This window comes from Argiope bruennichi, chromosome X1 (assembly GCF_947563725.1).
Source record: "Argiope bruennichi chromosome X1, qqArgBrue1.1, whole genome shotgun sequence".
Taxonomy (NCBI): Eukaryota; Metazoa; Arthropoda; class Arachnida; order Araneae; family Araneidae; genus Argiope; species Argiope bruennichi.
The window spans coordinates 27,916,883-27,940,857 of record NC_079162.1 but is presented as its reverse complement, the minus strand read 5'-3'; the positions used below and the strand labels follow the sequence as shown (position 1 = coordinate 27,940,857).

General features: G+C 27.4%; 1 protein-coding gene across 1 annotated transcript in view; it reads left to right on the top strand.

The window, feature by feature from the left end:
- Positions 1–80: 80 nt before the first annotated feature.
- The window catches only part of LOC129958582 (two pore potassium channel protein sup-9-like), a 48,104-nt gene continuing 24,209 nt past the window's right edge, over positions 81–23,975 (top strand). Inside the window, exon 1 of the mRNA XM_056071161.1 lies at positions 81–1,475. Coding sequence (XP_055927136.1) covers positions 1,193–1,475 — 283 coding nt within the window. The 5' untranslated portion in view covers positions 81–1,192. The remainder of the gene's footprint in view (positions 1,476–23,975) is intronic.

Below are 23,975 nucleotides of genomic sequence, written 5' to 3'. Positions count from 1 at the left end.
ATCAGATTTGGCGCATGCGCAGTAGCTTCCTGGGGGAGCCGGCTGAAGATCGGAAACTAGAGAGAGAATATTGCTGTCCTGCTTTTCAATCGATACCCGAACCCTAACAGTGGCAGTCGAAAGCCGAGCGCTGACCTGGAAAGCGGAGCGGTAAAAAACGACGGGGTTTACGCCTAGGACTCTCCTCTGAGCCGCTGCCAGCAGCACCATCAGACGTTGCAGTGAGCTGCCGTCGCTGCAGTTGCTTGGAAGAGTAGCGCTCGCCGTCGATGCGCCAATAGGCCAAGACTCATTCTTCGCACCATTCCACGCCGGCAATATGGCGGGACCTTCAATGGGGGGATCCAGACACCCTCGGAATCATTGCCGGGACAGGGACTCTCAAGCAGCATTGCCTTCTTAGAAAGTTTTCCGGAACACACGTAAAAAGCAAGCCGGCAAACTCTGCTTCAAGTCGCCGTCTGCCGTACTTCGGAGTGTCTTGCGGTCGCAAGTTTCGGAGATATCCTTCGACGGGAGGATAAAAGAGAACTTTAAAGAAAACTTTTTGATGCATGCGGGTGCATGTGGAAATTATAATTTTTTTGGACAGAGTGCTATGAACTTGTAAAATCTTATGGACAAGCATGCCACTGGTAGCAGTTGTTTTTTATGAGTGACAGAAGCTCGTTTGCACTATAATGCAAGATGCATTTTGGGCTGTATGTTGCTCTTAACTTTTTATGACCGTTTTTCCAGATCTATTTATGTGTGGTAAACAACTCAGTCAATTCACAGACCAGTTTCACAGACTGTTTGGCAAGACTGTTCAAGAAGGAAAAGTTTTCTTTCAACGTTGTTTATAAACGAGATCTTAGTGTCATTAACCATTTCGACAGAAAGTGAAAACTGCTTTCATCATATAATTGGAACTTTGAAAACTTTCTTCCTATCCACTTCTTCAGATCTTTCAACGTGTTAAACCATACATTTTCTCGTTAGATAATGAATAGTTTCTGAAATCTGGGACCAACACTCAAAAGACTGAGCTCTTTGCGTTATAAATCTTGATGTCTTCTCTCTGTTGTTGGGTTACCCTTTTTCCGGGGCAGGTAGTCAAGTTCGATACCTTACATTTGAAAGGGAACACTCCCACTGATTTTTGCCCTTTCACCCCGACCCTTTGGTCAATACGACGCCTACGTCTGAAGGAATGAAGAAACAAAACGTGCGGACTTTGTCACTCATCGTATGCACGTTTACATATCTGTTGGTGGGGGCTGCAATCTTTGATGCACTCGAATCTGACAACGAAGACCGACAGAAAGAAGCCCTTCAGTACGTAGAAAATCTTCTCATGACCAAGTACAACATCTCTCAAGAAGACTACAGAATATGGACGACTATAGTCATAAAAAGTGTTCCTCATAAGTCAGGTATCCAGTGGAAGTTTGCGGGAGCCTTCTACTTTGCAACTACAGTTCTTACCACTATAGGCAAGTAACACTTTAACTTTCCAATTTTAATTCTAAATCATATTTATATATCCGATTCTGATTAATTTTTAATCCAGTACCAAATCCATAACAAAATGTATGGGGAACTTAATATTTGCTAATTTTGTATGGATTTGAATTCCCTTGTTTGTTGACCTTTCTCAATTATTTAATTATATGATACATTCTGTTTCTAGTTTCATTCAAATTATAATCCACAAGTTAGCAAAGGCATTACTTTATTAAACGTTAATTATGTAACTTTACATAATGCTAATTATGTAACTTTCATATTTTGTATTCAATTAAATGTTTACAGAACAATTGAGACGATTGTAGACTCGATGTAATCTTTATGTAACATTAGAATGTCTATTAACAAGTTAAAATTAGTGTTTAAGTATTCAGTAACTCTAAGCAGTAGTGATATGTGGGAAAATATGTTTAGTGACTAATATATGTATTTATCCATCAAAGAGCATATCGTTCATCGCTAAACCGAAGACTGACAATAGAAAAATCATGATTTTCATTCACAATATGAAAATATGCGATACGGAAAATTATTTAAAATCATGCGACTAAATATAAAGTAATGAATTTGAAACTAGAAAAAAAAACTGTGAGAGAGTTTAAAATAGATTTCTATTATTTAATTGAGAACAATGAAGCAAATGTTTTCGATAAAACTGAATTTTTATAATTGGGAAAACTTTCCTTTAACTATTATTAAAAACGAATAATTAATTTACATATATTTTTCATTATTGCAACAAATGATATCACTGATATTTTATTTTTAGTTATATATTTAATTTGTCCTCCTACATTTTGTTATATATTTGGAAAACAAATTATCATTGTTGTTTGAAAATTACTGAAGTATTTCGCATATATTTTCATTAAATTAAAATGCACCGATTATATTATCAAAGAACGGCGATTTATTTTTAGCATTATAAAATAATTCGCATTTAATAATTAGCTGTATTGAAATTTAAAATTAAAATTGATTTTTATTTATATTATTAACGACCATGCAAATCCAAATAATTATTTTAAATTCATAATTAACAAATGAATCGATAGAAACTTAATTGAGAAATCAGATAGTGATGTTGGGCTGACCAGTAAAGAGTTATGAATTATATGCTAGATATCTATGTTAAAAAAGTAATATATGAATTTTAATAAAATAATGATTATTAATTAGGCTCTATGATCCACTTAACTATAAAAATATGAATTAAAGTAATGAGTAATCGTTCTGAAATACAAAATTTAACTTTTCACTTGTATTTATTCTGTATTAAAATATTCTGTTCATATTCATATTTTAATTTAACTTTTGCTTAACAGTAATTTGTGATATTTAATACAAAATGGAGAATAAAAAATTGCACTAATACAGCAAATAACTTTTTTGAAAAAAAAAATATTTGACCATATAGGATATTTAATTATGTTATTATGAAATATATTTGAAGTCTGTTTTGAATCAAAATGTATGTCAATTTTCATTTGTAATATATGAATTAACAGTTGTTGCGGTTTTTCATGATAACAGCAGTATGGCTTTTTGAGTTTCAATATATAAAGATTTGAAAAGCTTGTTTGGTCAAATAAGTGCTTTACAATTTCAAAACTTGCCAAGAAAATTTCCTCTGTATGTTATTTTTCAATGCTTTTTTGTTTAATATTAAAGAGCAAAGTTTGTTTGAGTACTGGATTCTTAAAATCAGTACGACGAGTATATAAAAATAGCACTAAGTGGGATATTCATTTTTAGAATAACATTTGCTTCAAGTCTTATTGTTTGTGATTCATTTAATTTCCTTTTGAGTAAACGCAGAAGCAAAAACATCCTGAATATCTTTGCTTTCGTTTAAGTTTAGCTCTGTGAAATGTGTTTTTTATTGCAAGAAATTAATAGTAGAAAAACACTTGTTAAAAATGTGTTGATTTCAATTAAAAATTTGAAATAATATCATATTTTATTTATAACTATGATAAAGCTTATTCAAAATTATGTATAGAGAAAATGAAAGAATCAAGGGAAAACTACAATAATAATAATAATAATAATAAAAGAATTTGGGGATTAAAAATTGAGCATATAAATATCTTGCATATTTATTTGTTATGTGGTGATATTTCCACAAATAATAATTATTAATAAGAAGACTGTAATATGCATTAAAAATGAACAATTAAGTAGGTCAAAAAACCCAGAAAGGCATCTTCAAATGGTGGAAACGGCATTTTCCCTTGCCGTAGGAACATACGGCTCCAATGTGAATGACCTGCCGTCAAAACATCGCTGATCCGCATCCTCTGTAGGAGGATTTATAATCTTGATTTAGCGAAATAGTCGAGTCTTTTATTTTAATTTATGCATACATATTTTATATGAAATGATTATATTTTTTGTAGAATTAAATTACTATTATCGAATACTATATAGATAGAATTATAGAATAAATATAGTAGAAATAAATTTGAAGATACATTTATAGAGAAAGAAGTAGTAAAAAGACAAAAATAGTACAAGCAAAAGAAAATTATAGCACGGCACTACTATATAGATTTTAGTATAGAAGTTAACTTTTCATAGTTTTTACTACTGCTATGAAGTAGAAAGTGTTTTGCTGATTCATAAGAGTAAATAAATAAAAAGTCTTTTAAATAAAGTATATAAAAAATTATTTTCGTATTTAAGAAAATGATCATAGTCCTTTAGCGGTGCTATTATTACTGTGTCACAACATTTACCTGTTACAGAATACACGTAAAACTGTCTTTTCAAAGGAATATGTGTTAAGTAAGGCAGAATAATATATTTTTTAAATAATATCTTTGCTTATGAAGATACTTTTATTAGAATCTTATGGTTTTTAATACTTCAATATTATTAGAATTATTTAATAGAATCTAAAAAATGAGTAAATAAAAATGTCCTTCCTAAAGAATACTGTTTAAGTGAAGTATCCATTGTGTAGTTGCATTTATATTTAAGGATGTAGTCACCCTTCAGACTTCCAGCGGTATGGTGATTATCTATGACGGTTTAAGGAAAAGCAAGTAATTGATGGGAAGCTTTAAAAGGATGTTTGAGAGTTGGGAGGCAGAATATGCATAATGGAGTGCCGTAATTATATTGAAAAAAAGGGAAAAAGTTATTGATCTATTTTATTAACGGAGGGAGGGATGAATTTGGAAGGAATAAAAGAAGTTTTGATAAAATAAAATAAATTATAGCGATATATATCCATTAACTTGATAAATGATTATGAAGATATATAATATATTTCAAGAGAGTAAAATACATTCCAGGTTAGAGCAATGAACCCATTAGACGAGTAAATTAAGAGAGTACAAATTAAGGTGAGTTTTGAATTCTCTCTACATATTCACATGTTAAAATATTAAATACGCACTCTTTCGACATTTTTTGCGTATTTAAATGAATTAATGTACGTTGTTGATGAAAATTTTTTCGAATAATGATTATTATTTTTTATTTTTTAAAGAATAGTTGTGATGATATTTTTCGGAATTGTTACCATATTTTTTTGTTCTATATATTCACGTATCGAAAAATTGCTACTATCCAATTTTCTGTTTCTATAAATATGTTTATGTTAACGGTAAAATAAATAATATACCCATGAAAATTTCAAGAATGTATACAGTTGTGATATGACCAAATAATTCTAATACTCAGTTGGAAGAAGACAAAACTTTACATTCGTTTGGTAACAAATAATACATATGGTATGATATATATGCACTAAACAAATGACCATAAGTGCTTATATGTCTGTCAAGATGGATAAACGATATAAATATATGTTTAGTTAAATTTTGTAATAAATAAAATTAAAACAAATTCAAAAATAAAATACAGCATGTGTAGATATTACACTCAAGGTTAGGCAGGGTAACTGGGAATAGTGACTACGGTATGCATTAGCGAGGTCTTAGCTAACTGGGAAGCATGTGCCTTGTATAATCCACTTTAGAGGAAGAAGAAAATCACCTTTCCCCTTTTTGAAGTATCATTTTCTAAAGTTTCTTTATTTCATTCGCTATTTTATTCGGAAAGAGTGAAATCAAAACTTTCGCAAGAATGATTTGAAGACGTTTGAACTCAAGTATGGAAAAAAATGAAGAAATTGATAATGAGAAGTATAAAAATGTGATGTTACTGGAGGAATCTGAAGTTGATTAATTTTTTTATAACAAGAAGTGAAGGCTGCGGAGACGAAGGAACTATATAATTTGGCATCGTTCAGGGTTGATTATTCAACAAATAAGTAAATTTTGATCTACAACATTGAAGGTTCCAGAAGGAAGACCATCATTTGTATGCCTGCAAATTGATTTAGTTGATGGTGATGAAATGGATGTGTCAAGTCCACAGAGAACCAAGCTGGCTAAATCAAAATATGTTTTGAGGGTTAATGACCGGTTTGCGGTTTCGGAGAGTCAGATAAAAACCATACTCCCAGATCTATCGTTGAAACATATTTTCAGATAGTTAATGTTCTTTTTCAGTTAGTTAAATATAAGATAATAATAATAAATTAACATGGAGATTTAACATTCCACTTGAAATGGAAATTCTACTTTCTAACACTAAATTGAAGCCCCATTTTTTTCTAATTTTAATGTGTTTTTTCAAGGTTTAGATAATTTTTTCTCATGTGTCCTAATATTCACTCACTGTTATTTTTATAAATATTCATTTCTCAGTAAAATTGAATATAGAATTGCTATAAATTACTCCAAATTGAAGGTATTAAACATGTATGATATTTTAAACTCGTCGTTCTAAAAACAGAAGCCATTTTTGCTCAAAAACAGTAAATAAACAAAACTTTAGGATAATAGAGAACAAATCAGTGAACTATGTCTTGATGCCATATACACTAGTTTTTAATCATTTCAAATATATGCTTTACAAATTAATTCGTTATAGTGATCGGAAGCGGTAACATGTGTTCCCAATCATCCTATAATCTCTCGGGTAATATGTAACACACGGGGTAATTAAGGGTTTTCCTGTTAATGATGCTGGTTGATTAGGAAATTAATTTGGAAAAATTATCATTGTTAAATGAGCACTGTACAACGTGATTATGCACTTACAAAAATTGCAGTCTTATTCTCCATCTCATAAGGTAATTTTAAATTGGAAAAAGGGACAATTGAAAAATTGCTTTCAAATTACCTGAACTGAGGCTGTTTCCTTTTAACCGACATCAGTATGGTTAAAACTGAATTTTATGAAGATATATATATATGTAAATATTATTTTATTCTTATGTGCATCATTTAATCACCGAATTACGAAAAAAAAACTTATATATATATATATATATATATATATATATATATATATCAGTTTAAAATTGTTATAGCGATGATGTTATTTTTACTGATATTAAACGGAAATATTTTTTCATGTTTAAACGAATGAGCTATTTAAATTTAAGAAGTACGATATTTATTTGCTTTGAGTTTTTTAAATGATTCATATGCAATTATTCATAAATTATAAATGATAGCAAATGCTTTGAAATTCCAATAACAGAAATTAGTAGTGAATAAATTCTACTTTATTCTTTTTGAATTTGCTTAGTTAATTATTTGCCGACGCTATTGCACATTTCTTTTATCAAAGTGTAAAAAGAGAGCTTGCGAAAATGTCTGAAATTTAACTGAGCATTTTATGTCTGACTATAGAAGCCTTTTAGAATAAGATTTTGAAATGAGTTGGTAAAGGTTTGAGAAATTTTGAAGTGGCTGTAAAAGATTCACACAATGGATATCAGCTCAGACTGTCTAGAATTAAGGTGGCTTAAAGGAAAAATAGATTTTAATTAATGCGTCTTCCTTAGAGTTACGTCAATATACCATAGCAGAATTTTACTCAGAGAGAATATAATGCAAGAATTAGTACTTGCACTTTATCAGAACAAAATTATATTTTAAGTTTCTTTTCCTATAAAAAACATCGATATTACAATTTTATGTGAAAACGCTATTTATATACAAGAATATTCAATGTTCAAATCTGAAGTTAATTAAACTTATTCTCGAAAAAACAACTAATCCTGTTCTATTCAAAACATTAATTTTAAAAAAAACTTAATAGTCCATATGTTATATTAAAAATTGAATAAAGGAGTTTACATTTTGGAAAATCTTTCACTTTTAAATATATGTAGGCTCTTTTCAAAAAAAAAAAAAAATGTTTCAATTCAGTCTTGCAATATTTGTTTGGGAAAAGAATTAGTAAATGGCGAAGTCAAAATTCTTCAACAATAATAGTTTACATTATTAATTTCAAAAAATAAAAGGAAATAAATCTATAATTTATTTCATTAAAATACAGTTAAAAAACTCTATTTTTTATGAGTAGAAAATAGCACTTAGTCTATTTATACTTTAATTCAAATTCTTTACTCTCTAAATATATTAGTATTGATTCAAAAAATAAGATGGGCATTATGAAAATCGTAGCATCTATATATACTCTCGTAGAAAAACCTAAAATAGGATTCTTTATCTTTGTTCTAACATTCCTATTAGATTTAGTAGCTTTAATACATAGAGTACCTATGTATTGATTTAAATAGCACATAGTCGCTTTTTATGAATTAATTCAGCCAAGCAGAAACGTAGAAAAGGTAGTAAATTGATACATTTATACATTCGTTTGTATTTTATCCTAAGATTTTTAAACGATTGAATAAGAGTTAAAATAATTCTCTGTTTTCTTCATATCTGTTGTATTTAATAATTTAATATAAATTATATAACATATAACAATAAAAATTATAAATAAACTAAACAAAAAAAAACATCCATTTGTATATAATTGTTGTGGAAATTTCATTAATCGGTATTTATTTACGTTAAAGTCATTCAACTGAAAGGAATAAGAGTAAATTTTAAGCTGTTTCATTCTCAGTATTATAGAGAGAAAAAAAGTACGGATGAAAGCCAAGTTTTTCAATTTGGCTTCGACCTTGAGAGCGAGGGGGAAATATCCTTTACGGGGAACTGACCTTTACGGGGAAGACCCTTTCGCTTTCCGGGTTACAATGAGTAAATCGAAAACATGCATGATGAAACTCGTTGAATGCCCGAATTGTTGACATTTCATGCATATATAATCAATGTGGAAAGGCAAAGTTAACTCTGTGTCGATTAATGTTGGAGGTATAATGCCACTCACTTTTGACCTTAGACTGCTGAATCTACGTTATGCTATAAAGAATCGCTTAGATTATTTAGAAATTTTCTAAATTATTTGGATTAAATCTTGGTACTTTTAGTGATGCGAAATGCTTTTGACTTTTTATAATGAAGACCATGAGTTCATTTAGTATATCTTCTTGAAAATTTTCATATAACTTTTTTTTTTTTTTTTTGCGACGCTATATTTGTTTTAAAAATTTTATCGCTATCCACACATTAAGAAAGAAATATGCAAAAATAATTAAGATAACTAAAAGTCAATTGAGTTCGAAAATAGCTAATTGAGAAATTGTAATGCAATTGTTTAAATCAGGACGATTTCCTTAACTATTTTTGCTGTCAAATCTGAAAGAAGAAAGCTTAAAAGGTATTTTTGAGTCCCAACTCGAGATGAGTTATAATTCTGATCACTTGATTTAGTTTAAATATTAGGAGTGATAATTTTGTCGAACTTACAGTTTTCTAAATTTTGAGTATAAAATGTGGTTTGCTACCGATGCTTCGGCTAAATTTAATATGAAATGTCCATGAATTCACTCTTTTAACGTGCAGCATTTTGGGCTTATGCAAATTGAGAAAATCTTTTTTTAAATAATTTTTTCTCTATTAATTTATATAATTATTAATAATATTTTTACTTTATATTTTCTTGCGTTGCTCAAATAGTTTTTAGTTTTTTTAATTAAATATTTTAAACTTAGAAAACTCTAAATAAATATTTTACAAACTAAATTACCCTCGCCGAAAATACAAATTCAATCAATTAATCATTAAATATAGCTGCTACATAATTTTTGTGCTTCACAAAAGTGAACAATTCTGTAATACTTTATAAATTATCGTTGATTCTTTTAGGAATATTACTGACATCGTCAATCACGCGTTAAAATTTTTTTTAAAGTTAAAAGTAACTTTTCAGTTTTGAAAGAAATCGGAGTCAAGAAGTATTGAAACTAAATAACAGTTAAGCATGAATGGCCCTGGATATTTGAAAAGCGAAAACATTTAAACGTGCCTTAAGTTGTTGCTAAACATAAACAATATGTAACGAAACAATCTATTTCTAGACCCCGAAGCGCCATTTAAAACCTTAATTCTGAAACAGGGGCGTTGACAAGTTTTTTCTTCTGTCTCTGACGGCCGAAAACCTAAGACGTGGGAGCTATTTTGGGGTGCCCGTAACTTCTTGCAATTGTTTAAAAGCGAAGACAATTCTATTTGAGTGCACTGTTTTCAGTGCCTTAATTGGAGGATTTAAAATCGACGTCGACGAAGAAATCCTTATTTCCGACAGTCAACAATTATTGCTTTTTTTTTTCGTTTTTATATTTAAACAAAGAGACTTTCGGAAGTATTTTGTTAGATAAACAATTACATAGCTTTTTTTCACATTTACCAACTTTTGAAACGTTAATTATAAATAAAAGATTTATCAGTTGAATTTCTGAAAAGAACTTTTTAAGTGCGTTTTACGTTAGATTCATGGAAAATTTATTTAAATAGTTTTAATAGCTGTTACTGTAGCATATGCTGAAAAACAAAGCTAATTTATTTTCAATTCTATCTTTTGAATAGTTATTTTCAAATACATCTGTGTTACTCTTTTTTTAGTTTAAAAACCAATGTTTTCAACTCTTAGTTTAACTCTAAGTAACAATTTGCGCAATAAGTAAAGATTTAATTAAAATAAATAAATCAAGAGCTATGAATTCACAAGAAGAAAGTTTTGCAAAACTTTAAAAATAACTCCTACAATCATTTGTATCTCATAATATATATGAAATACTTCTCTTAATCAAAAGACACCAGCTGTTAAAATTTTAATTTTAGTTCTTGTTCTCAATCTTTAATGTCCTATTTTAATCACAATTAAATGTTTAAATGGCCATTTTAAAATAACTGGAACTAGTTATTTATTCTCTGCATTATTTTGAACACAGTTCCCGATAATTAAATATAGGACTATAATGTTTTATATTTTTATTGAATGATCCTGTTGAAAACAGCTGTAGAAACATTTAAATAACAGTTTATTGAAAGCAAAAACAATGTTATTCGAAGATGATGTTTGGTTTAATCCGGATATAACGCTTTTCAACGAATCTTTCATTCCAGGAAACTAAGTAAATTTAGTACAGAAAAATTTACTTAAATTATTTAAAGGAAGTTTACAATATTTTTCAACTACAAACAAGCCTGAAAAATTGAAGCATTAAAAAAATTATTTGCTAATTAGCATAATTTAATCTAAAATTCAGTCAATATTTTTCAGTCCAATGAGCAGCGAGATTGAAAATTCAAGTCTAAAGAATAGCCGAGCAAATATTTTGTCATGAATTTCTCAATACGTATTTTTAAAAATATGAGATTGTAGTTCAAAATAATGCACAGAATTCGAAAACAAGACTTTCTAAAAAATATTTTCATTTTTTATTAATGTGTAATAAAGCACATATTCATTATATACGATTCTAATCTATGCTCCAATATTGAATCAGTTGTACGGTAAACATTCAATTCTGATACATAATATTTTCATAACAGCTAGCGTATATTTGAAATAAGTTCTGTAATTTAAATAGATATATTATTTACACCACGTATGTATTTCGAGTTATGTCTCTAAGTCAATAAATACAGATTAGGTTGTGAAATAATTTCTAGAATATATAAAACGCTGGCACAAAATTAGAAAAGGGTTTATATGATTTGTTTCTGCAGAAGAAAATAATTTTTTTTTATTTGTCTTTGATATTTGTACGATTATTGTTTTCTGGAGAAAATCGTACTCAATTGTTTGGAAAATATGTTCCTTAGTTGTTTCAAATTAATTGACAGAGACATGATTTTAAAAAGAAAGTAAAATTTTTTTGCAGTTTATTTATTTTTAAAACAATGCTATTAACTTTTAAAAAATGCAATTTAAAGTAGAAAAAAATAGAAGAATTTTGCCATCTTTTCAATTATGGAAAATGAATTAAAAATTTCTTTAAGCACAATTAAGTAAGTAAAAATTATATCTAATTCTCAAATTAATGCTGGAAGGCTATATATGAATTCAAGTATGACATTTCATGCGCTGTGCCATTTCCTTTTTCCTCAAATATGGCTAGAAATTATGCAGTTTAGCGTCTGTTCTTTTTAAACCACTATTTGATATCTCAAATATCTTTTTCTTTATTTATTTTTTGTTTTGATATGTTTCATTTACTATTTGCAATAACCATTAATGATTATAATTGCTTTCTTAACTATTCCTCTAGTCTAAGTAGTGATCATATTCTTTTAAATAATCCAATTAAAACAATTGTTTGCGATCCGATCTGGGAAATTATTGGTCAGCAATAACAAGAAATGAACTAAATGTGTCTTTAAACAAATTTAATAAAATTATTATTAAAAATGTTAGCCAAACAAGTTTCCTCTTTGAGGATATAATAATTCATTTTACTACTTGCTTTTAAACAGCGAAAGATGTATTAATCGTTTTTTTAAAATAATTGAAAGACGTTATCTTAAAGTAAATATACGTTCTCTAATTACAACCATATATAATTTTTTTCATAAAAATGTTTCTATAAACCGTCCTTAATCGTTGCAATATAAGTGCTTATTTCACAGCCCAAATATTTTATGGAATTGAATTCAATCTATATGGCGATCGAAATTCAGTAACACTTTCATGAATTAATTTTTACTTTTGTTTTAATTGTATATTAATGTTCAAGAAGATTCTTTTTTACATTGAGTACACAATTTTTAAGTTTTATTACACATATCTGGACTCCTCAGTCTACTCTAATGCATTTTGGCTTTGCAATTTCTTTCTCCAATTGTAAGGAGCGCCTTGAGTGACGTGAATTTCAACTTTGGAACAGTTTGGTTTGAGCGAAAAGACAATCTCAGAAATCTATTTTTAGACTCTGCTCCCTTCTAATAAGTTCATGTCCAGTGAACATCTTGGACAGCTGAAAAATTTAATATACCGCTCTACGAAAAGTCTTTAATAAGATTGACGTGTTGCTTGGAGCGCTCTCCTCCATGATATCAGATTATTACTTCGCCTTCAAAGCAACCAGTTCAGGAAATCAGAGTTATATCATTAATGGTTCCTTATTTCTTTAACTTTCGTTGCACAGTTTATGTTTTTAAATGTGATCTCTGCATCTCTATGTAAATAAGATGCAGTAGAACTGATGACTTTGCAAGTTTTACTTTTTTATTCAAGAAGATTCGTATTATTCACATTATAATTATTTTTTTTCTTCGATTATGAATTATTAATAGGTATTAATAGTGTCTGCGAAACTTGCTGGTTCTTTCTACTATTATATAAGTTTTTTGCATTCCTAAAAAGAACATTGATTGTTTCACTTATTATAGGATAGCTATTTATTAATTAAAAGAAAATTTATTTTAAATTTTCTTGATTTTCTACCAAAACATTTCTTTGTAGTTTTTCTTACCATCATACAAGACTGTGCAATGTTTATTAGCATTTAATAATAATTATATATGATAAATTCTTATTAATAAAAATATATTTATTAAAATTGAATTAAATAATCTTTTTATGTATAATGATTTCTTCTGTCCTTTATTGATTCCAATAATACTCAATATTTTGTATATCTCATTAGTTAGTAGTGTGATTCTTGTATTCAAGTTTTCATTGCTTTTGAGTTCAAAAGAATGATAATAGCTAAAGCATTACAAAAAGGGAAAAGTATTTCAGATTCTTGTTTGTTGAACTAAATATTTAAGGAAATATTTTTTTTCTGCTGAAGCACTTAAATGTGAATGGAAAATTTTTTCGATCGTCCTCTTGCATGACAAATTAGCTCAATTTTAACATGAAATTGATTATAATATCTGTTTTTATCGAAATTAGAGTTCTTCAGCTATTTTTTATGTAATTCTGGATGATTTTATTCATTAATCTAAACATTTTGATTCGATTGAAATTGTATATATGATGCTGATTGAAGACATATAGAATAAAGTTTAAATTGAATGAAAAAGACGAAACAGAATTGGAATTTTACCAGGCATTTTTAAAGTATATAATCTGAGCCTTACGGAAGATATTCGGAAATATATTTCAAAATAACCTTTTGTGAAATAATTTGTAAGGTAATATTTTTTGTTTTGTTAGCCAAATAACATGGTATATTGATATGTACTTTGTGTACTATACTTGAGAAAGCATCATGAGTGATTTATTTTGCCAATTTGTTGAAAAGAACTTTGTCGTCATGTTACTTAAAATGTTAGATTGTACCATAGAAATAATTATATTTTGTTACTAGTACAGATGACCGCTCGTTGTACTACACAGTATATCAATTCATCACATCATATCATCACACATTCATCACATCATATATCAATTCATCACAGTATATCATCAATTGATATACTACACAGTATATCAATTAAGTTCAAATATATTTTAAACATTCTAGGTTCATATTCAAAGTTATTTACCTGGGCGTTGTAATACTAGTGGCTAACACACATCTGCGAACTTCATTTGTTATTGATTAGAGAGAGCCTAAAATAGTGATGCATTTCCTTTTATCTTCTAAATGACCCAAGTAATAGAAAGCATAATTATCATCAGCTTTTACATCTGTTATGAAAACAACACACGTAGAACCTTTGAAGAAATTAAAGAATTATTTAAAAAACTACATAGTGTAATATTTTTTCTTTTTAATTAATTCTCACTTTTCAAATGTTAATTATAAATGATATGGATTTTTGAAATCAATTTGTCTCAAATTACTTACTAGGCAATGTCATACGTATGAAATGAAATTAATTAATTTAATATGATTTTTTAACTCATAATTAAGTTCTGACGATAGTAAAATAATGTATTGTCATCGAGAATATACAAGTGTAAAAAAATTCAATGCTCTATCATATCATGAAGTGAATAAAAAATCGATTACAGAGTTCCATCTTTACAAACATTAAGCAAGTCAGGTTAAATGAAAGAGTATGAAAGTAGATGATTGATAATTTTTTTTTCCTGCACATTCCAATTTGTTGAAAGTTTTTCATCCTTTCATGGTTTTGAATTTCCCTAAAAATATCGTATTTGATCAAGAAATAGTCAGAATTCTGTTCATGATAACTGCGAAACCTGAAAGGTGTCTCTTTAATTTCGGTTACGGTCATTTACTCTTTATAACAACAGGATTTCTTTTCCACCTTCGCTTTCTAGCTTGAGCTACGTCTCATTTACTCGAGAATGGTAGAAAGCATTCATTTGGATTGTCTTTTGTGACAGAGGGAATATTTTCATTTCCGGTTGTTCCCAGGAGGTCGGATATAACTGGAACTTTCCCGCCGCATAAGTCTATTGTTCATTTCCTACGAGTCAAAAATTTATAACAATAGAGTGTCGTTTCATTTACTTCTTCTACAAATCTGAAGCGCAATGAAGCGGAAGTTGAACGGAAAGACTGCGCCTTCATCGCAGATTATGTAATTGTCAGGAATAATGGTTTCATTGAGGAGTGTGAAAAATATTTTGCTTTAGGAAAATATTCGAATTAACGATTGATACTTCCAGTATTATTGTTAAAGAATTCAATATCACGTTCCAGTACTCTATTATTTAGGTTTGAAGGTCTACTGACACTACTGTGTCATTAAAAATGCATCTCATAAAGATGTACTGTATGGAACCTAGAAATGTAAATTTTGAGGGAAACTGAAATTGGACTTTTTTCATTTTATCATATACGAGGTATACAGAAAGGGAGAAATAGGTAATCGTCAAAAAATCCGAAAATTCAAATTTTTTTGAGAAATTTTAAAAATTCAAATATAACTTCACATTTCAGATCTCCTTTAATGTTGAGATGGAAAAAAAATCATTGGGATCGTGTCTGTCTGTGAACACAATAACACAAAACGGGAACAAGTTAAACACTTTAAATTCTGCACGTGATCTTTATGATAATATGGTAGATTTTGGAATATATAGTAGACTTTAGAAAGAATCCGTTAACGGGAAGTTTGTTTGATTGGCTCCTAACAAGACAACTTAACATAAGAGCTTGATTGTCTGTCTGTCCATTCGAATGTTTGTGAGTGTAATGCTTCATAATCCAACGAGTTTGATAAATAAAATTTCTACACTAAACTAATGTTGTTCAGTATCATATTTTGGATGTAAGGGGTAAAAAAAAAGAGGTCCAAACGTTATACTTATTTTCCTTCAATATACTACGAAGTATAAAATGCGTTTTGTTGTGTACGTTTATAAGAAAATTGGGGGGGGGGTGATGACACATTCTTTGGTTATTTTTAAATTTCGCTTATCATTTAAGATAGGTAATAATACATAAGAGTTTGATTAATAATTTAACAGAACTTATTATAATGAGAAATTTATTTTTAAAAAAAGCTATGATGTTGATGTGGAAAGAAATATTCACCATTATCCTCAAATTATACCAAAGGGTTAATTTTAGAAAATCTGCTTTTTTTCAGAATTGTTTCTAGTTGATTTAATGTGATTTTTTAATTTACATTATATAGCAATTTCTTTTCTTAATAAAGAACAAGATATCTTACATTAAACAATTAAGTGAATTAATAAGACATTTTGATGAATAATAATAGTATATTAAGTAAAACAACAACAACAAAAAAAAGCCATTTCTCTTTTTGAAAACTTCTTTAAAATGTATTCAACGATATACACATTTATCAATTTTAGTAAATAAAGCTATTAAAATAGCCGTGTTGATTTCAATAAGATTAATAAAAATTTTAATTGAATACTTTGTGCTTATTTCTTTAAGACTAATTATTAAATCTATTATTAATTAATACATTTTTTGCTCCTACTTGTATATGTACTCGTATAAATGGAAAAATGGATGGAAATGCCACGGCCATGAATAGTAAAAGTTTCAAAAATTTTGCTTAGATAAATAGAAAACTGGAAAAGTTGCTTTAGATAAAAATACAAATGTATAAAAGTTGCTTGAGGAATACAAGAAAGAACGGAATGACAGCTGAGTGAAAAGGCTGAATACATTTTACCTATATCTAAAAATATCTCACAGAGATCAACAAAATACAGAAAAAGATTTCTCCTTTTAGAAATGTATCAAATGTTTTCTTTTGAAAGAGATCATGTCAACATTTACAATTTTTTAAATGGACTTTAGTTTTTGTATTGAATTTATTTAAATCAATGCTATCTTAACTCTGCTGTATCAAGTTAAAACATGTTTTACACTTTTTAAAATTTTTCTTCAAATAAAGTACGATTTTTATGTTATTAATAACTTTGAATTAAAGAATAAATTGCATATTTTGATGAGACGATTTTCTAGAAATTTTTAATTGAAAAAAAGTTCAATAAATGATTTACTGAACTACTTCTATTAAAAGTTTGTGGGGATGAAATTTTGTAATAATTTTATTTTACTCCCTTCCTTATATATTAGAATTCTGAAATTTTATACAGTTATTAATTTCCGATAATTATAGAATATTTTAATAATTCTAGAGCTCGTAGCGATTAATGCTTTCATTCTTTGCATTACTTCATTAATTTAGTTAATAACTGCATTAATTCGGTTAAAAATTGATTCCGCAAAGATAAAGCCATTAATGACGATGACATTAATTCTAAGCAATTCAAAGATGAGGACATTAACTCTAAGCAATTCAAAGATGAGGACATTAATTCTAAGAAGTTTCAGATTTCATAGCATGTGTAATTATGGATAATAGAATATAATAAAGATCAGGATGTAAAAAATAATAAATATACGAGGGCTTGAACAGCATTTTATTAATTTCTGAAAAAGTAAGAAATGAAGTTATTTTTAACAGTTTTTATCTAATGTTGTTCAGTATCATATTTTGGATGTAAGGGGTAAAAAATTCAAACCGAATTGTTTGAATTTTACCGAAAATTCAAACAAATTCTTCATTTATTTTATTTTAATTATATTTATTATAACTTTTTCGTTCGAGCTATTTTGCGAAGAATCTCATAACTTAAAGTTGCGGTCGCATTTCAAGGACAACACCTGATAGAAATTTTTGGATATTCATGCATTGAAAGATAGAATATATTAAAAAATGCGACAAACATTTAACATCCATACTTTTTATAAAAAATTAATTGAAATAAAAAATTAGGAATAATATAAAAATATAAGAAATTAAAAATTTATTTTTAGACTAGGAATGTCATTAATTTGAACTAGAGTAGCTTTAGCAGGTAAAATATTAGTTCCTTTAGCAGGTAAAATATTAAAATATATAGATTCTGTAAAAATTAGAATATGTTTTCTTCGAAATCTAGGATATTAAAAAAATAATTTTCTTCACAATGAATTATTATGTGACTATTTAGAGTATGGATACACTTAAAGGAAGAGATACAAATACACTTAACGAAAGCCAGATAGTCAGTTAAAGTAGTTGCTCCAGCGTTGCAACACTAGCATTTCCAAATAAAAAAGTGTTTTTCGTTTGTTTTTTTTAAGTCGCAATGAAAAATATTGCAAGAAAAAAAAGACTAAAAATTAGAAAATCGTCAATATGAAATTCTTTAAAAACATTTTTACCTGTGCAACAAAAAGGTATAATATCCTTCCCCCTCCCGTTCCCCCGAAATCTTAGAGTTAAAAAACAATAAAAAAAAAATCAAAGTTATAACGAATACCATAAAAAACAAAAAACAAAAAAATTCAAACATTCATTAAATAAAAATTAGAAAAAACTATAAACATTATTACAATTCTAAATTTTTTTGGAGTATTTCTGTCTTTATTTGAAATTTTTGTTTTCACCTCTAAAGTTTTGATAAAAATTATTTTTATTCTTTATACACTGTTAAAGGCGTTTTTAAATTATATATATCGTTTGTATTTTACAATTTACATAAAATTTATATTTATCCTTTATATTTCTGCTCCATTTGGATTAAATTGAAATACATCAGAATATTTTAGTCTGTAAACAAAATAAAATATTCTGCTAATTAACATTACATTAATTCAACCGAATTCTGAGAAGGCGCATAAAATATATACATTAAGTTACTTTTCAAAAACCTCTAAAATTATTAAATTCATGATCCTTTTCATGATGGGTATTCAATTTTAAGTAAAACATGTTCAGTTAAGTAGCATAAGTAGTAATTTAAATAAGAATTTTAAATATGGGAGACATGCATATTTTTAAAATAATATTAATATCCTAGTAAGAGGATGTAAGATATTCAGACTGAAAAATTAACGTAATGTTAAAAATTTAACTACAATATTCTCCATAACATCTATAAGAATGTCAAATATTTTAACAGAATATCCTTTAAAAAGTCAACATTTGCTTAAATTCATAATCACACATTGCAATCCAAATTATTTTATACTTTATTATTTTTTTACTTCTAAACGAAGATTAATGTTCCTCAAATATGAGGATATCATATGTTCCTCATATACAATTAGAATTCACATGCATGCTCCATTAAATATAAGAACCGCTTTAATAAGTTTTAAAAGTCTTTATTTGAAATAAATATAAGAGTTTTCTGTCAGTTATCACCTTTCCAAAATTTTATAAATTTAATAGGAACAATAGGAAATCAATAAATTTTAATTGAAACATCCTATTTAATAAATGAAATCTCATATAATCCTGAGTTGGTATGTGATAGATTTCAAAGGATTGTTTAGTTTATTTAAACCGAAATTGTGTCGCATGAACAACTAAAGTATGTTTCAAAATTTTCTTCTTAGAAAATTGGTTAGACAAATAAAATGTGAGAATGTCAGAATACTGCCAATTATAGAGGCTCTGTAATCGGATTAGAAACGAATGTCCAAGATCTACAAAGAATACTTTTCAAAGTTTGTCGTAGTGTGACAGTCTCAAATTAAGAAAGTGAAAATGTACTTTCGACAAAAAATGGAGCTGTCAGAAATTATTAGTGAGAAAACTGAGAAGCAAATTTGCGAAATTCTACTAGGAAAGTTCGAATAATCAAATTTAAGATATTTATTTTTAAAAATGGGAGAAGTATAAAGGGAAAGTTCTTTCCTTTAGGAAGACTGCTAATGATTTTACATACGTGTCACCTTTATTTCAAGGTCTGATATTAATAAATTCTAACAAACTCCCTTTTTGTTTATAAAAATAACTTAAATTATTAAATTTATAAATATTAGTAAATTTTATTAAAAAAATTATATTGTAAGAATTGTATACATTTTTAAATAATAATAATTAAGACAATATTTTTTTAATTCCTTTCTGTAATAAGATTTCAAATGTTTGCATGCCAGAACATAATAACTAGAAAAAAATGTGTCTATTTTTATACCTTCCAATATTAATTTTAATTAAGATTTTAAACACACAATCAAGCGCATTCAATAAAATCTATTTTGCAGATGATGAAATCTTCATAACTCGCTCTATGAAATACTGAACAAAATTCCTGCAAATATATATATATATATATATATATATATATATATATATATATATATATATATATTACGTAAACTTGCTATTTACTTTAATTCACAGTTCATGAAAAACAACTTGGTTTAAAATTTATTTTAATATGCACAGAGAGTCAGATAAGCATCGACTAAAGTTTTAATTCATTAAATACTGGTCATAGGGATTTATGTTAAACAAGTTTTAGAAGTTTACACTTTCGCTAATTAGTACAAGGAATCAGAATAAAAATAAAAATTTCGTCTTTCTTGAGACATTCACTTTCTGCTATTTTTTTAAAATCTATTTTATAAAAAATCTATTTCTTTGTTTATGCAACTTTGTAAGTTAACATTTTTGTTCAGAATCTCTATTCATGAAAGTAAAGACTTGGCAGTGATGTAAGGATATCATTGAGTTTTTTTCCCATATTCGAGTGCTATACACTTTCACAAGAGAATAACGATAGCATGGCGTTTAATGTATTACGATGAATTCATTCATTTTTAACATTGCTAACAGTAAAAATAGCACATAAATTTATTAAATAATTTAAAGGAGATGTCAAACATTCCATTCGTTTCACAGGTTTTCACGATGAGACGTATTATATCTTAAGCATTAGTGTACCTTTCATCTTCAAAATTTTATCTATAATTGTAATTCAGGTTGAAATAGTAGTTTACTTGTACTTTCAAAGATCAAAATAATGTCTTTCTACTAATCTATTTACAGAGTTTTTAAGGATAACAATAAAAAATTACTAAATAAACATACGAAATTTATGTAAACATACAAATGGACTTGATTAGTTTGGAAGGTTTGGCACAATTCTTCTTCTTTTCTTTCTTTCTTTCTTTTTTTTTTTTTTTGGCCTTTTGCCATAAAGCAAGAATTATTTCGTAGAGCTGGAATCTTTTCATCGAGAATCCACGATTGAATGCTTTTTTGTGAGCGTTTGCTCAACCAAGTTGAAATTTTGCCAAGCTTTATGAAATGAAGCACAAAGAAACCATGAAATGTTAATTCCTCTGCATTTTGTTACTTAGATTTGGAGATAAAATAATTTATCTTTGCTTTGAATGTAATAAGATTTATGCTTTATCGAAGATAAACATGCTATTCAGTGGCGAATAATATATTTAATTGAAAAAAAAAAATAAATGCTTATATTTCTTTTTGCATTCGAATATTTCGATACGAGAATGTAGTGATTCATTTTTTTTTATGTTTTTTTTATGCACGTTGAAAAACGTTTAGAGAGTGGTGACAAATGATACAGCCTTCTTAAGAAATTTTCTAAGTAATACAGCAAAATAAATAAACTCTTTGATTATTACTGTTAATAAAAATATTGCACTACTGTATATAGCAATCCCTTTACTATGCAAATCATATTTATGGAGGATGATATGTGGCAAAAATTTATTGAAGTAGAAAAATTTCTGACCTCAAGAATCTATTTTTGATAAAAATAATGGCAAAATATTTTTTTTATTTGAATTCTTATTAAAAACTTTGTTTTACTCATAATTTCTACATTTTATTATTAATTTTTTTCCATATTTAGTGGTTGACAATGCCGCTTTTTTTCAAAAAATAAAAGAATTGTTTCTTACAAACTCGCTTTTGTAAAATCATGTTCATTAATATTAATTCGAGTTGGTGATAAAACAACTTTCTTTTTATATTAAATAATTCTTTCAATATTAAAGAACTCTTAAAATTCAATGTTGACTTCCTAAGAGAAATGTAAGCAGTGAGTAAAATTTATTATCACATCAAATACTTGTACAATTTGTATTAAACGTTAATTATCTGCCAAAACATTCTCAAATATAAAGGTTAAGACAAAAGATTTTGTTTCAATTGTTTTAAATTGCCAAAGCTATTAAAGTGAATTATCAAATAATTTCAAGTAGTAATTATTTCAGGAATAAATGAAGAATAATAAATTTTATCTCAATTTTTTTTAAAAAATGCAATCGTTTTAAAATTATAATTTTATTTATAATACAACTTTTCACTTTTAAGTCAATACAATTATAAATGAATAATTTGATTAGTGAGCTATTAAACTACTAAAAGTTAATTTTAAAAAGAATGTAAGTGTAGCAAATATAGCTCAAACTAATAACAGTTCATTTTAAATTAATTTAATAATTGATGAAAAATAAAAATAAAAGTTTTTTACAGTTTTTATATAGTTAATTAGAAATTTTATAAAAAGAAACATTTTTATATTTTTTATGTGGCGCAAAATTTTTTTGCTAGCGTTTTGTCTAGGAATTTATTTCTACCATCAACTATAATGTTATCTTATTTCCTTTCCTATAATTTGATAAAAGAAGAAACAAAATAACACTGTAGCTGAATTCTTTTTTTCTGAAAAAAATGTATCTTATTTCCTTTCTTATGATTTGACAGGAGAAAAAAGGCAACTCCGCAGTTGTATATTTTTTCTCAAAAAATGTATCCAATTTGATTCACAGTGCGATTTCCAAGTTTTATTTTTTTATACTTTCAAGATTATTTCTATGACAGTTATTTTTAGAAGAATTTTTCAATTTGTCTTAATTTAGTTGAATCAATGACTCGACAAAAGTTCCATTTTGAGTACTCTATTGTTTTCAAAATATTATGATAACAAATATAACATTTAAACCGTCAATCTTCTCCAAATTTCCAAACAACAGGAATTGGGAGGCGTTTGATCCTGACGATTTTAACGTACATTAGTGCGGATATTTCGTAGAATCGTTCTCAAACTTGAAATCTTCAGCTTCCGGAGCCGAGATTTTGCAACTCAAGACGATGATAAAGATGTTGATAAGTATTTTCGCCCTCTCTCCTTTTCTAGTGTAACATAAAACAGTGGAATATATTACCTTCATGAATCAAAAATTTTATACTTAAAAAATTTAAGTGACGTTTTAAAATTTGAAGTAAAAATTCACTAGTTACTTTTGAGAATATTCGACACTGATAAATACATTTATATATTTTAAATGTGGTTTATTTTAATTCAGTGTTTCATTTCTAAACTTAGATTATATAGTTTTTGGCAAAATTCGAATGAAGCATTTATTTTTTATTAAACAAGAGATGGATATGTAAATGGTAGACAGATTAAGTGCTGAGGAAATAGTTTCGTTTAAATGCTAATTTAAAGAGATTTCAAGAAAATTTTGGAAAATTAATTGATTTAAATGGACACTGTATAGATAGATACAGATGGGAAAATTTAGTAAGGGTATATTCTGACTTTAAAAGGAATGTTTGTATTAATGAGAGAAGAAAATAATCCTGTATTACAAATCGTGCATTAAAATAAGATATTTCATGCAATTCTTAATAACTGTAGAATAAATTTATTAGACACGGGACGAATATTTTGAAACTAATCCCTTATATAGTTTAATTTAATGATTGTGCTCCCATAATTAGTTGTTGCTAATTATGGGATTGCATAAAACATGAAGTTCACTGACAGTTTAGTCCCCCTATCGAAATGCATTCCTTATTCAAATATTATTCTTTTGTATAAAGTTCTTCGATCGATAATGCAATAAAGGTTTTTATGGCCCGCTCTGTTGTCTTTCACGTTTTTTCTCATAAAATGCCAAACACACTTGACGTAAATCAAGGAAAAGGGAAGAAAAACGTATACTTTAATCGAGAATGCATCGTTCGTGAAATCTTTGACAAAAATAGTGTAATCGTGACTTTATTTTT